This window comes from Melozone crissalis, unplaced genomic scaffold (assembly GCF_028551555.1).
Source record: "Melozone crissalis strain CALT ecotype California unplaced genomic scaffold, PUWL_Pcris_2 ptg000008l_1, whole genome shotgun sequence".
NCBI lineage: Eukaryota > Metazoa > Chordata > Aves > Passeriformes > Passerellidae > Melozone > Melozone crissalis.
In genome coordinates, this window is record NW_026535786.1 from 6294542 (window position 1) to 6307129 (window position 12588).

Sequence of the window (12588 nt, forward strand, 5' to 3'; positions counted from 1 at the left end):
TTGAAGAGCCATCAGCAAACAGATCATGCAGAATTTGAACAATACGCAGAATGGAGGGGAGGGAAGAACCCACACAAGGCACTGCCCCAATTATTTGTCACTTCACAGGATGTAGCCAGCACAAGTGTCCCATTTGCTCTTCAAGAGAATAGCTTCAAAAGCTTCCTGATTTTAAAAAGCTAAGTATTTGTGAGGGATACACACACATACATAAACAAAATACACTCATTTTTCTTTGGTAACCATCAGCACAGAGAGTGACATATCTCAGAATTAGGACTCATAGCAAAAGAAGTAGTAAAATCTTGATGCAGATTCTGCATGCTCAGCCAGTTATCAGCAGAGTGAGTCTGGGCCCAGCCCTGACCATTCAGTACAGCACAGAATACAAAAATCCACTGATTAATAAGCTGCTGGAAAACTAGGTAGGAAAAAAAGTTGTATATTTATTTCTTTTCCAACACTGATTCCAAAGGGTAAGGGCTGGGTAAGGGTTTAGTTTCCTTACAAACAGCACAGCCACTTTCCCCAGGCCTTCCCTACATCTCCACCAAACATCACAGTAAGATGTGATTTCTGTTCCCTCGTTATCTCCACCAGCAGAGGATGTCTGAAATTCAATCACACTGGAGACAGCAAGAGTTTCACTACCAACAGCACTCCCATGTAATCCACTGCTGGATCCACCTGCAGTTGGAACAATCACTCAGTGCAGCAAGGGGAAGAGCAACAAGCCTAGAACAGGAACCCATTACTGTGCAGTAAAGCACAGCATTTGAGAAGAGCAGAAGAGGAAAGCAAACCAGAGCAGGCAGCTCAATCCATGCACTTTGACTGGAGTTTATCATCTGAGCATGCTCTCCATCCATCTGCTGCCTGCCTCTCTCATGGACACAAGCCATGGTGACCACTGTGCTGCAGGTGAGGAGGGAAATGCTCCAATGAACGTATCACAAGGCCTGGCCCTACTCCCAGCAAAGCCAAGAGAGGGGCAATGGCCACAGATGTTGCAGTAGCACTTCAGCGGCTGTGCCTGGCCTTTTCAATCCACTCCTTCATGAGGCGGATCTCCATGGCTCGAGCTTGCTGCACAGACTTGGGGTCCAAAGGGTGGCGGCTGCGCAGGTCCAGGTGATGGGCTCCATCCGGGATCACAACTGCCACGAGGGAATCGGTGATGTTCTGGGTCACCCCACCTGCAGACCATGGATCCAGGCCACCATTGCTGGAAGGAAAGACTATTTCATTAGGGGTTTCATTAGGGGACATGTGCACAGCAGTCAACAGCAAGACTGCAGCTCACATCACCATTTCTACTAGTTTTGCACGTGCAGCGACAGAAACAGAGCTCAGCCCTGTCTGAATGTCTTGTGCCCACCCCTCTGCTAATAAACAACTTTTTGACAGAGGTATGGAGCTATCAGCAGCTTAAGCAAGGCTATACTTCTCATTAATTATCTGCTAATTCAGATAATAACGTATAAAAGTTCAAAAACCTGTGAAGAGAAATATGCTGCTACCTGTAATTGTCATTAAAGTCTCAGGTTTCCCTCTACCAAAACATGCCCAAACTCCCAAACCAAAGCACTTTACTTTCCTTCTTCACAGTCTGCCATAAAAAAATTACCCACTGGACCCTTTAGAGCTCAATTTTTAGGAAGTTCTACCTTTCGCTGTTTCAGCTGAGTGCCAACCTGGTTTTGCAAAGAAATGCTTGGATGGTTTGTTAGTGCATTGACTTTAATAACAACCCTATGAAAATGAAGATTATATCCCTAAAAAACTGTCTAAACTGACTCTTCCTCTGTGACAGGACAACTTAATACCATTTACTCCTCCTTCTCTCTCATCCTAAATCAGTTTTAAAAATTCCTTACACTATAGTTACAGCTCCAAATAATAGTCCAGGGAGCCAATGGCTCAGCTGGGAGAGAGCTTTCCATCTCTCATTCCTAGCTTTGGACTTGATCCAATAACCCCAACTACATCTTATTTTCCTTTACTGCAATGACCTTCCCACACATGGCCCATCTTTCTGCACAAAGAAAGCAACATCCATATACTTGTAAAACTACACAAACCTAGATCCGTTTCTCACTTTAAACACTGGGCCTGCCCACAAAAGGAAATGTCAGAGATGGGCTGAGAGGGTAAATTTCTAGAAGAAGCTAAGAAATTAAAACATCCTTGATACAGAGATATGCAGCTAGAAAAATACCACAATGGTAGCACCAGAAAATAACAGTAAAATAATGATTTTTTTTTTAAAGCCTTTTTAGAAAAAACTAGAAGTAAAAACCTGGAGTCTAAACTAATATTTTACTTGTTTCACCACTGCAAAAAAAACAAAACAACCAAGTATCTTGAGTCTCTGTAGTTCTTTACTTTCAGTGATTCTAAATATGACTTAGGACAAGAGAAACATTTTGTATCTGCAAAACAAAAAGCATTGAGAGCCGCCCAATAAGCCAAAAGCATTGGATTTAAAAGGTCACCTGAATCAGCAGAGCACCTTGGCAACAGGGGAATGAGTTGCTGAGAGACCCATGATGCACATGAACTTGGACCTTTTGGTCCCAGTCATGTGGAAGCTAAGCATGCCACAGGCTTTTCTGTGAGCTTCTGGCTGCATCCTCTGCAGCTCCTTCCAAAGGATGGCACCAGAGGCACTGACGCAGTTTGGGAAGTGAAACTTGAAGGGAGGGGCGATGGAGGGCTCACCACAAAATCATAAATCTTTACAGTTTTTGCAGATTAAGATCATTCCAACTGGAATCAATCATTTATGTGTTAAAACTAAGCAAGCATTTAAGTACTCAGTTGCCCATCTCACAGGAATTTCCCAGTATAAACCAAAGAAGAAAAAGAAGAGAAAGAATAAGTCAGCCATTTCTTTATAGCAGTGGCCAGGCAAGCAGGACTTCAGAAAAAAATTTGTGCAAAAATCAGCATGCTAGTCCTGCTTTCAATTCATATACTTCCTTGACAGCATCCACAGGGTTCTGCCTATCCCACAGCACACAGCTCCGTTTCCTGTATTTTCTTCAGCCCTCCTGTCCTGTCCAGAAGTTTTACACAATTGTAGCAGCACTGTCTGTGCATCCTTTTTTAACACGACCACCCTCCACAATTGTCATGTTTCCTGTTAACTTTTTTCTCTAACCTTTTCTCTTCAGCAACACGTTGTTCTGTCTTCTCTGCCTTCATTCCTTCCTTTAGTGCTAACAATTCTCCCTTCTGCACAGAGCACCAGAATCTCTTAAAACAGAGCCTTCTCTTTCTGCCTCTCCCGTGCCAGTGCAGGACTGGATATGTGGGTGCCCTGACTCAGAAGCCTACAACTTAGGTGTGATTCACTGAGATTGAAAACCCCCATTTTTAGACTGTGCACACCAAATTTCATACTGTCTGATATAACCTGGGCTGATTCTGACTACACAGTATACTGATGACACTACAACTGCTACAAGCTCTCTGCCACCACATGTATGAACAATGTTAAAATGTCACTTCCCACCACTGTGCAACACTTCCACAAGAAGTACACAGCATATTCCCATAAGAAGAGGGGAAATTGCTGGAAGAGAAAGGGGAAACAGTGTTCTGAAACCCCCAATTTCCTCAGACTAGTTTAAATAAAGCTCTACTGCCTAGAACAGGCAAGTACCACCTGCGCACAGCCTAAGTAACCACTTGCACACTACATTACTCCAGGAAGGTACCAGAATGGCAATGGAATTCCCTGCACTAATCCCACACAGTGCAAACAACAGTGTGACTGTGCAGAGTGATGTACTGCTCACAGAGGGAGAAGCAGCAGCACCAGTTTGAGCATCCTGGCCAAATCCCACTGTGTCTGGATAAATCCACCCTACAGTGGTTCTCTTCAGATGGAGTACTTTTCCTTTCCTGCTCTACACTGTTGTGCAAGTTGCCTGTCACTTGAAACACAGTCCTTTTCAGCCCACAGGGAGCCACATCCCCTGGTAAACACTGGGATGTTTTTTGTAAAGCACTCAGCAGTGTTTGAGGATAAAAGGCTCTTATATAAAATGTACAGTGTTGACAATGTATTTGTTTGAAGAGAAACATCCCAGCTTGAGATCCAAAAGCTTTGTGTGTACAGCACTACTTTAACATTCATTTGGTTGCTTTCAGGCTTTTCTCATTTGCAGCTCCTTCAGCTGGCATAAATTCTTAAACACTTATTTAGATTTGTTTGTCTATCGCTTACAAAGCAGATTTCTACTGTACAGAGCTGTGCAGCCTTGGAAATAAGCAACACTCTGCAGAAACTAAGTGAAACCAACAAATTTTTTTTATTACAAAGTTTTCCAAAAAAGGGTGGATTTCTCCCTCCAGAGTAGATATCCTGCTGGGACAGAAACAGCAAGAGGCAAACAAGAGGAAAGCAAAAGGCCTTTGCAGCCAAACAGACCGACACTAACAGCTGCGATCCAGAAAATAATCCCCAATAATTCAAGTGAGAACTTTCCACTTTTAAACTGCATACCTATCTACCATATCCAAAAGACTAATTCTGACCTTGGTTTGTAGAAGTGGCAAGGTGTTTTAAGAAAAGGCCTTGCAAAATTTTAACCAGAGCACAGAGGACTACATATCCAGGAGCTTCCCAGAGTGGGCAATGGGTACAGCAAGTCAGGACTCCTGAGCTCTCAAATGGGTTTGTGGAACACCTCCCACCCACATAAGATGGATAGACAATACTCACCTGAATCACCTCACAGCATAAGTAAAACCACATGAACCTCCCTTTAAAGACAGCAGAGTTTAATCTTAAAAGTCAGGGAAGTAAAGGCTGAATAGACAGCAAGCAGCATGGACTAGTTTTTTGTGCTAGACTGAAACATTTCTTTCACTTTTTGTCCACATACAAATGTGTTTCAGACAAACTTTTGTTGTATTACCAGTATTCCTTACAAAAATAGAAACATCTCTGTATCTAGATCTTACACAAGTTTGTTGAAACTGGACTAAATGCCATCAAAAGAAAAAGCTGTTGGCAGTAATAGAAAAACTCTCAAAGTTACTTCCCTCTCCTTTCTGTATGAAAGGCAAAAAGGAATGCCATGCCAGCCCCTTCACAAGGCTATCTCTCAGAGCAGTAATTTTGGTGACCAAGGTTCTGTGTTACAGTCAGAACTCATTTAGACTTTCCTTTTGTGTGTAAAGCAACAGAGCTTTGGGTTCATAAAAGTAGGAATTCACCAGCATGGGAAACCTGGAATTTGGCCACAAGGTAAGAAGGAATCCACATGGAAAGAAGATGTTTGGCAGAATCCCAGCTCAGATGCTTGTTTTAGAGTCACACAGGCAGTAACAGAACAGTTGGCTTCTTTGGCCACTGCAGACTGACCATTTTACTCTCAACAGCAACACAAAGCATGCCCATCATTTATTCTGCTGCAGTGCTGGAGACAGATCCCTTTGCTATCATGCCTTTGCTATTTGGAGCAGATTCTCTACACTGGAAACACAAGCTGGTGGAAGACACTACACCATCAGTTGAAACAAGGCTTACCTGAAGATGATGTTGCTGTGTGAACTGATGTTTTTTCCTCCATACATAGAAAGAATCCAAGAGAGGCGAGGCATCACTCCCCACATCCTGTAACACTCTTCTGAAAGTGCATCAAAGTCCCACTTCTGAGGCTCAAACATGTCATGGACACCATCTGTGCACAAGGGCATCACCATCTCAGTGCAAGTCTGAAAGAAAGGGCAGGTCAATAGAGTATATTCTGAGGAGAACATCCAATAGCTGTTACTGCAGTATTTAAAAAGGCAGGCTCAAACAGCATTTGATCAGTAATTACAACTTAACTACTACAGAATCATTTAGGTTGGAAGAGACCTTGTAAGACTGAGCTCAACCATAAACCAAAACATGTCAAGTCCACCTCTAAACCATGTACCTAAGTGCATAGTATCTTTTAAAAAACTCCAGGATGGTGACTCCACCATTTCCCTATGTAGCCTGTTTCAGTGCTTGACATTTTTCCTAATATTCAATCTACATCTCCCCTGGTACAGCTTGAGTCCATTTCTTCTCTTTCTATTGCTTGCTACTTAAGAGACAGAAACCCACCTCCCTACAATCTCCTTTCACAAAGTTCTAGAGAACAGTAAGGTCTTTCTTCAGCATCCTCCTTTTCTCCAGGCTAAACACCTCAGTTCCCTCAGCCACTCCTCATCAGAATTGTGCTCCAGACCCTTCCCCAGCTCCATTTCCCTTCTCTGGACACTCTCCAGCCCCTCAATGTCCTTCTTGCAGTGAGGGGACCAGAACTGGACACAGGATTGGAGGTGAGGCCTCACCAGACCTGAGTGCATGGGGATAATCCCTGCCCTGCTCCTGCTGGCCACACCAGTGCTGATCCAGGCCAGGGTGCCACTGGCCTTCTTGGCCACCTGGGCACTGCTGGCTCAGGTTCAGCTGCTGTCACCAGTACCCCCAGGCCCTTTTACCCTGGGCAGCTTTCCAGACACTCTGCCCTCAGCCTCTAGCCCTGCCTGGGGTTGTTGCGACCCAAGTGCAGGACCCACCACTTGGCCTTGTTAGACCTTGTACAACTGACTGCCCTACACAACTTACAACTGTCTGCTGTACATCATTTTCCAGTCAGTGAACAGCTGAAACTCAGCAAGTAGCTAGATAATGAAGATACAATCTAAACCTCCTGGGAAAGCTGCTTCTCTTTTCTGCCTTGTCTTCCCCACTACAGTCACACTTGGTTTGTGACTATGTTTGTCATCAGCACACATCAATACTTCTGGCACAATATATTGACAGCTAAATGACAATTCTCATTAGCTCTAGATTAAAAAACCACCACTAACTTGTAATTTATAAAGATTAGTGAGCATACCTGGTAGTACCAACCCATTTCACCCAGACTCTTCGTTGCAGTCTGTGACACATCTAAGCATGAGGCCTCTCCTGTATAATTGTAATATAAATTTACTGCCTGAAAAACATTCTGCAGCAACAATTTGTCAGAGAGACTGGGATCCTTCAAGAACTTGCAGATTTCCTGCAATGAAGAGAAAAGAAGTCATCTCAAGCTATAGTAATTAAATATTAATACATGACACCTGGTGTGATATTCATTTATTCTCCACAATCAGACCACTTCCAGAAAGTGTCTATGAAGTTATATACCCTGATTATCACAAAATGCAGTATCATATATGTGTAGTGCATGCTACTATGAGGAACCTGAAACTTTGCAATTCCTGACTAAAATTTTTTTTTCAAAACCCAACAGTTCCACCTTAATGTTTCATTCACCAAATTTTTCAATCCATTTTCCATACTTTAAAATTGATTATATTTAATAAATAGTATTTAGTACCTCTGTAATTAAAGATAGCACATACAGATATCTAACAGAGAAGCTCCAGGTATTGACTGGGGTTCCCTGCAGTTTGATGCAGGTAGATCACAAGAGAGAACAGATTAAATAACATACACACGGACATACATACATATATACATATATATATATATATATATAAATATATGTATAAAAATACATATCCAGCCACTCATTAACATTGGAAAAGACCTCCAAGATCATCAAGTCCACATTTCCCTCCCACTTTCTTGCCCTCAGAGTCCTAATAGAGCTACTGTTTCAGAAAATAAAGTATCTTAACAACTTATATAAATCAGATTTCATACATTAGTATTGTCCAATGGGTAGTGGCCTTTTCTGGGTTAGGTTTATAAGCAAAAATAATTTTCAAGGTGTTTATTCTGCTCTTCGAGACAGCCACATAGGACAGATTCATTTCACTCCCTCCTCCATCAGGCAGCTCTACACAAGGGAAAGATTTTATTTTATAATTAACTACTGCCTAAAATACTTGTATCTTACCTACCTCACATAGTAACCCAAAGTCCTGCAGGGAAATTCAGGCAGAGTTTTAAAAGAATAAGAACACTCCAAGGATAAAGAGAACTGCACAAACTAAGGCTTGCAAGTGTAAAAAGAGGTTCTGCTTTGAGAAAAGACCCTGCAAGGAGTGTATTTGTGGAGATCCACATTTTCTCTCACTGGTTTTCCCACATCAAAAAGGACATAGGCTCAAAACTTGTTTGTTGTAAGCTCTGTCAGCTGATTCTGACATCAGAAACTCTAATTGCATGTGCTTTTTGTGCAGCATTTCTGCTACTCAAGAACAGCTCTGCAGGACAGCTGAGGTTTCTCAGTCATCCCTGACACGTTTTTTCACCTGGGCTGTTGCAGTAACTTGTTACACCTACAAGGGGCAGTTAGGCAACAAACCAAGATATGCACAAGATATTATCTTGGTTATCTTTTCTCAGCACATTGCTTCTATGGAGCCAAGAAAACAAAGGAAAAGTTGCAAGCTAGGAGGGGAGGAGAGAATTAATTAAACCAAATAGTCAATTCCACAAAGTACTGATTCTAAATTACCTGTATAGGCCAAGCTGGCAGAGGCTGCAAGAAGTCAGCTTTATAGGGATAATCCACCATAGCCAAGTTTACCCATGTCTCGCTCAGCCAATTTTTCAAGACAGCAGCATCCTGAGGAGTTTTTAAGGGGCTGCACAAGTGAAATGTGTTGGAAAGCCACTGCAAACCTGCATCTTTAATAAAAACAAATGAATAAAACAGTATTTAATGTATTGTACTATTAACACATACGTCAGTTGTGCTGCTACTAAAAAACCATTTTCACTTAGCCTAACTAACTTACTGAAACTATTCCACAGACATACAAGCACAGCAGATCAAATTTTAGTCAGCACCTCACTGTAACCTCTTTTCAGGTAGTTGCGTAATCACAGACTCACTTAGGTTAGAAAAGATCCTCAAGTCCAACTGAATCCCTGTCACTGAGTTCACAGTGACTGCAGTAATTTTCTTTTCTTCAATGTCTCAGTTGGCAAAGTACTTTTTTATAGTAATGACAATCTGCCCTATTTTGTCAGAAGGAATATTAGCCTTGAGGTTCTGATTTTAAGTCTGTCCTTATCTGACCTTAGGAATGTTTGGACCTGGATTCTACATCCCACCAGGCCTGAAAGAAGTCTGTGATACAACAAAACAGGCATTGAAAAGTAGTGCTAGATTGAAGTTTTCAATATTAGCAGCAGTTTCAAAAAACCCAATACACACAAAGGTGAAAGTCATAACACACTCCTGATCTTTACTATTCTTTGAAAAAGCACTGGTGAGGTCTTACCTGTTGAGGAAAGGTGGTTAATAGCATTCCAGGAGTTCCGGATGCTCTCTGAGCAGCCCTTGCCACTCTTTTTGAAATCATTGGTCACTATGCTGAAAAATGTGCCACATGGAACCAGATCACCAAACTGCCAGATTGGGGCAGAGGCTGCCAGAGCTCTGCAAAGGGACATAAAAAGATCCTGAACCCCTGCAAAAAGGAATTCCATATAGCAATATCCCAAAATGCCCAATAGCAACTATCCAGGCAGCATTTATAATTCAGCTTGGACACTGGGTTCTAGGTGAGCCAACCATAATGCTGCAAAATTATTCCACACATCTGTATGCAAAAGGCTGCTGGAGGATATAAGTCTTGGACACTGGTACAACAATATCAGCAAACAAAAGGTAGGAATTCAGACTTGATTACTTTATTGCTTTTTATTCTCACCTATCAATTAGGTCTTTCTCACTAAGCATTGTGTGAACTCAAATGAAGAGAGGCCCAGTCCATGAAAATATACACTCCAGCTTGTTTCCAAGAGGGTAACTAGGGTATTGAAGAGATTAAAGGCCTGCCTAAAGTCTGGAGACCCTAAAAAGTTAGGTACCAAGTCAGTGTTCACATGTTGCTTTCACAAATCTGACAAAATACACTATCCAGTACCTGCTGACTGACAGTTGCCTTTGTCAGGCAAACAGCACCTCTTCCCAAATTCAAAGTAACTTGAATCCTTCTCCCAGTACTGAAAAATTCACACCAGCTTGAATTATGGTACTTCTCCCAGAGCAGTAACATTTATAGCACAGCAGTAACAAACGCCTGCTATGTTTAAGCAGGAGGAGCACACTCACCCAACCACCACATGGGGATACTTCATCCTAAACCAGGCTGCAAGCATTCCTCCATAAGACCCTCCAATAGCTATGACTGGACTGTGCTTGGCTCCTGCAATGGTTGTCTTTAAGTACTCAACAAGTACTGCAAAGTCTGCCAGAGCTTGTTCTGATGTCAGGTAATTGAGATGCTTGGAATCCTGAGAGAAAGAAGACAGGTTATGGACAGCACAAGTGATTTCCAGCAACAGCCTTTCTGTTCCCCACAGCAGCTACAGCTAAAATCAGGTGTACAGCTAAAATCACAAGTCTAAATCTGTGCCTGAGAACAAATGAAATATTCTTTGCAGGTGTCCCTTGAAGCACTAAAAAGAACCTTCTAGTTTGGTTTTATTTTTTTACCCTAGAATTGATAGCTACAAAAGAGTTATATATTACTCAAGTTAACACTCAATGCCCTGGCAAGAATTAAAACACGCAGAATTATGATTGTAGGGAATACATTTATTAGGAAGACAAAAGATGACACTTACACTGAAAGATTCATTCCCAAAGGGCAAAGATTCTCCATAATATCTATGTTCAGCAAATACCAACATGGCATTAAGTTCTTCAGCCACATCCCACATAAAACCCTGGGTGGAGGAAAACAGACACTGAAAGTAATTGACTCAACTTGTTTAAAAGTCTCTAGTTTCAATCTAGTGTATTCCAATTCTTTGATTAGAAAGCTATCACTATCAAAATGCCGCTAGAAAGACAGAGTGCAATTTGGTTTTAAGATATCACTGAAGTAAGGAAACACACAAAATAGATATCAACCCAGGGAAGCTGATATATACAAAGACAGTATGTATAGTTCAATGCTGCAAAATATTAAATATCCTTGTTTTGTGACTACACATAGGAAATTTAACAGAACTCCTATGGCACAAGCTTAATACACAGAAAATAAAACAGGCTACAGGAGAAAACCATGCATTTGACCTAGGACTACATTACAGAAAACACAAAATTTGTTTGGCAATAACCAGTAATCTGGAGCACTGCAATACAGTTATTTTCAACTAATAAAAAAGTACAACTTGTCATTACTTGTTGATAAGAGTTTGTTACCACCAGCTATGAGAAGAAGCAGACAGAGATCATCAGCTGGCAGCACAAAGCCTGCAAGCAGTCCTTGGTGGCTTTGAGCTCAGCACATGCCACCTCCGATCATGTTACTGGACTTTGTATTGAAATGGCTGAAAAATACCCACACACTCCATTCTGCATTTGTATCAGTCAGGAAAGTAAAAACTTCCACAGGTACTGTAGAGAACAAAAATTATTTGGCTCTGATTTCCACTTCCCTTCATATTTTTCTTAATAGAGAAACAAAAATCCAAACATGAAAACCTTCCATTTTACTTGGGAACTCTAAAGTACTAGGATAAGTTTCATTTGGTCCAAAATTCTGAACTGTTAGCTCAGGGCAACTACAGTGTTTCCTCTAAAAATTTTCTTCACTGCCCCAGGAATTTAACAGAAGTGTATCCCTTTATTTGTTTGGGCTTCAAATAGGACCCTGAACCTCCTTAAACTTTTTCTGTGCTTTTGTTCAGCTCCTCTTCCTCCTATAACAACCACAGCAATCATTACAAACTTATCCTTCAATGACCTTCTGTGACTGTCTTCTTGCTTCCCCTCCCTTTTTCAGGATGCCATGGCTGGCAGGCAGGACTGCAATCCCACTGTTTCCCACCTACCGTGTTGTTGCAGAACCACTCGATGTCTCCTTCATTGCCTGTATAAAACAAAATTGGTCCACCGTCCTTCTTCCAGTGCTGATCTGCTACCAGGTACCTCTGCTGGAATGTGCCATTTTCATCAAATCCAAAGTGATCAATCTGTAGGAACAAGCGTCAGCAACATGGTCAGAAAGCAAGAACTGATCCTGGAGCCCACTGGGAGTGCTGACAGTTACTTAACAGGTTAAAAAAATATGTCATTAAATTAATTTATATTCCTAATTCATCAAATTATTTCTGCTTTGTGAAAAAAAATAGTCAAATTACTATGTGTTTATACTGAAGGAAAAATGCTATCTTCAGGCATTAAGAAAAAAAATCCATGCCCCTTTTATAGCATCCTACTTAACAGATATTCTAAATATATTTAGGAATTTGGACAAATCTGCTGAGAGGTCACAAAGTACCTCATGCAATAAAACTGTATCAACAAGTAAAAAGTCATCACAGGATGTTCTGAGTCTCATGAAAACCTTACTAGCATAGTTACTAAGAAAAACCCAGCAAACTAAACAAAAAAGAACTCCAAAACTAAAACCAACAAAAATCCCACCTCTTCTTTCTGTCCTCTTTCTGGCATAAGAATTAAATTTAAACAGATTCTTGTTAGAAAGTGGGTTTTTATTGTTCACCACTGCTCTACAAATATTGCCAGCCTATATACATCATAGCCCTTAACCCAAACCCCACAGTGTTAGATTTATTCTCTCATTAGAAATTCAATTCCTAAGGCCATTTTTTTT

General features: G+C 41.2%; 1 protein-coding gene across 1 annotated transcript in view; it reads right to left on the reverse strand.

Annotated features, from left to right (window-relative positions):
- The window catches only part of PRCP (prolylcarboxypeptidase), a 27673-nt gene continuing 15085 nt past the window's right edge, over positions 1–12588 (reverse strand). Inside the window, exons 2-9 of the mRNA XM_054270078.1 lie at positions 11804–11944; positions 10589–10690; positions 10074–10255; positions 9238–9395; positions 8466–8638; positions 6891–7055; positions 5543–5730; positions 1–1225 (exon numbers count right to left, since the gene is read on the reverse strand). Of these exons, the coding sequence (XP_054126053.1) occupies positions 1021–1225; positions 5543–5730; positions 6891–7055; positions 8466–8638; positions 9238–9395; positions 10074–10255; positions 10589–10690; positions 11804–11944 (1314 nt within the window). The 3' untranslated portion in view covers positions 1–1020. The remainder of the gene's footprint in view (positions 1226–5542; positions 5731–6890; positions 7056–8465; positions 8639–9237; positions 9396–10073; positions 10256–10588; positions 10691–11803; positions 11945–12588) is intronic.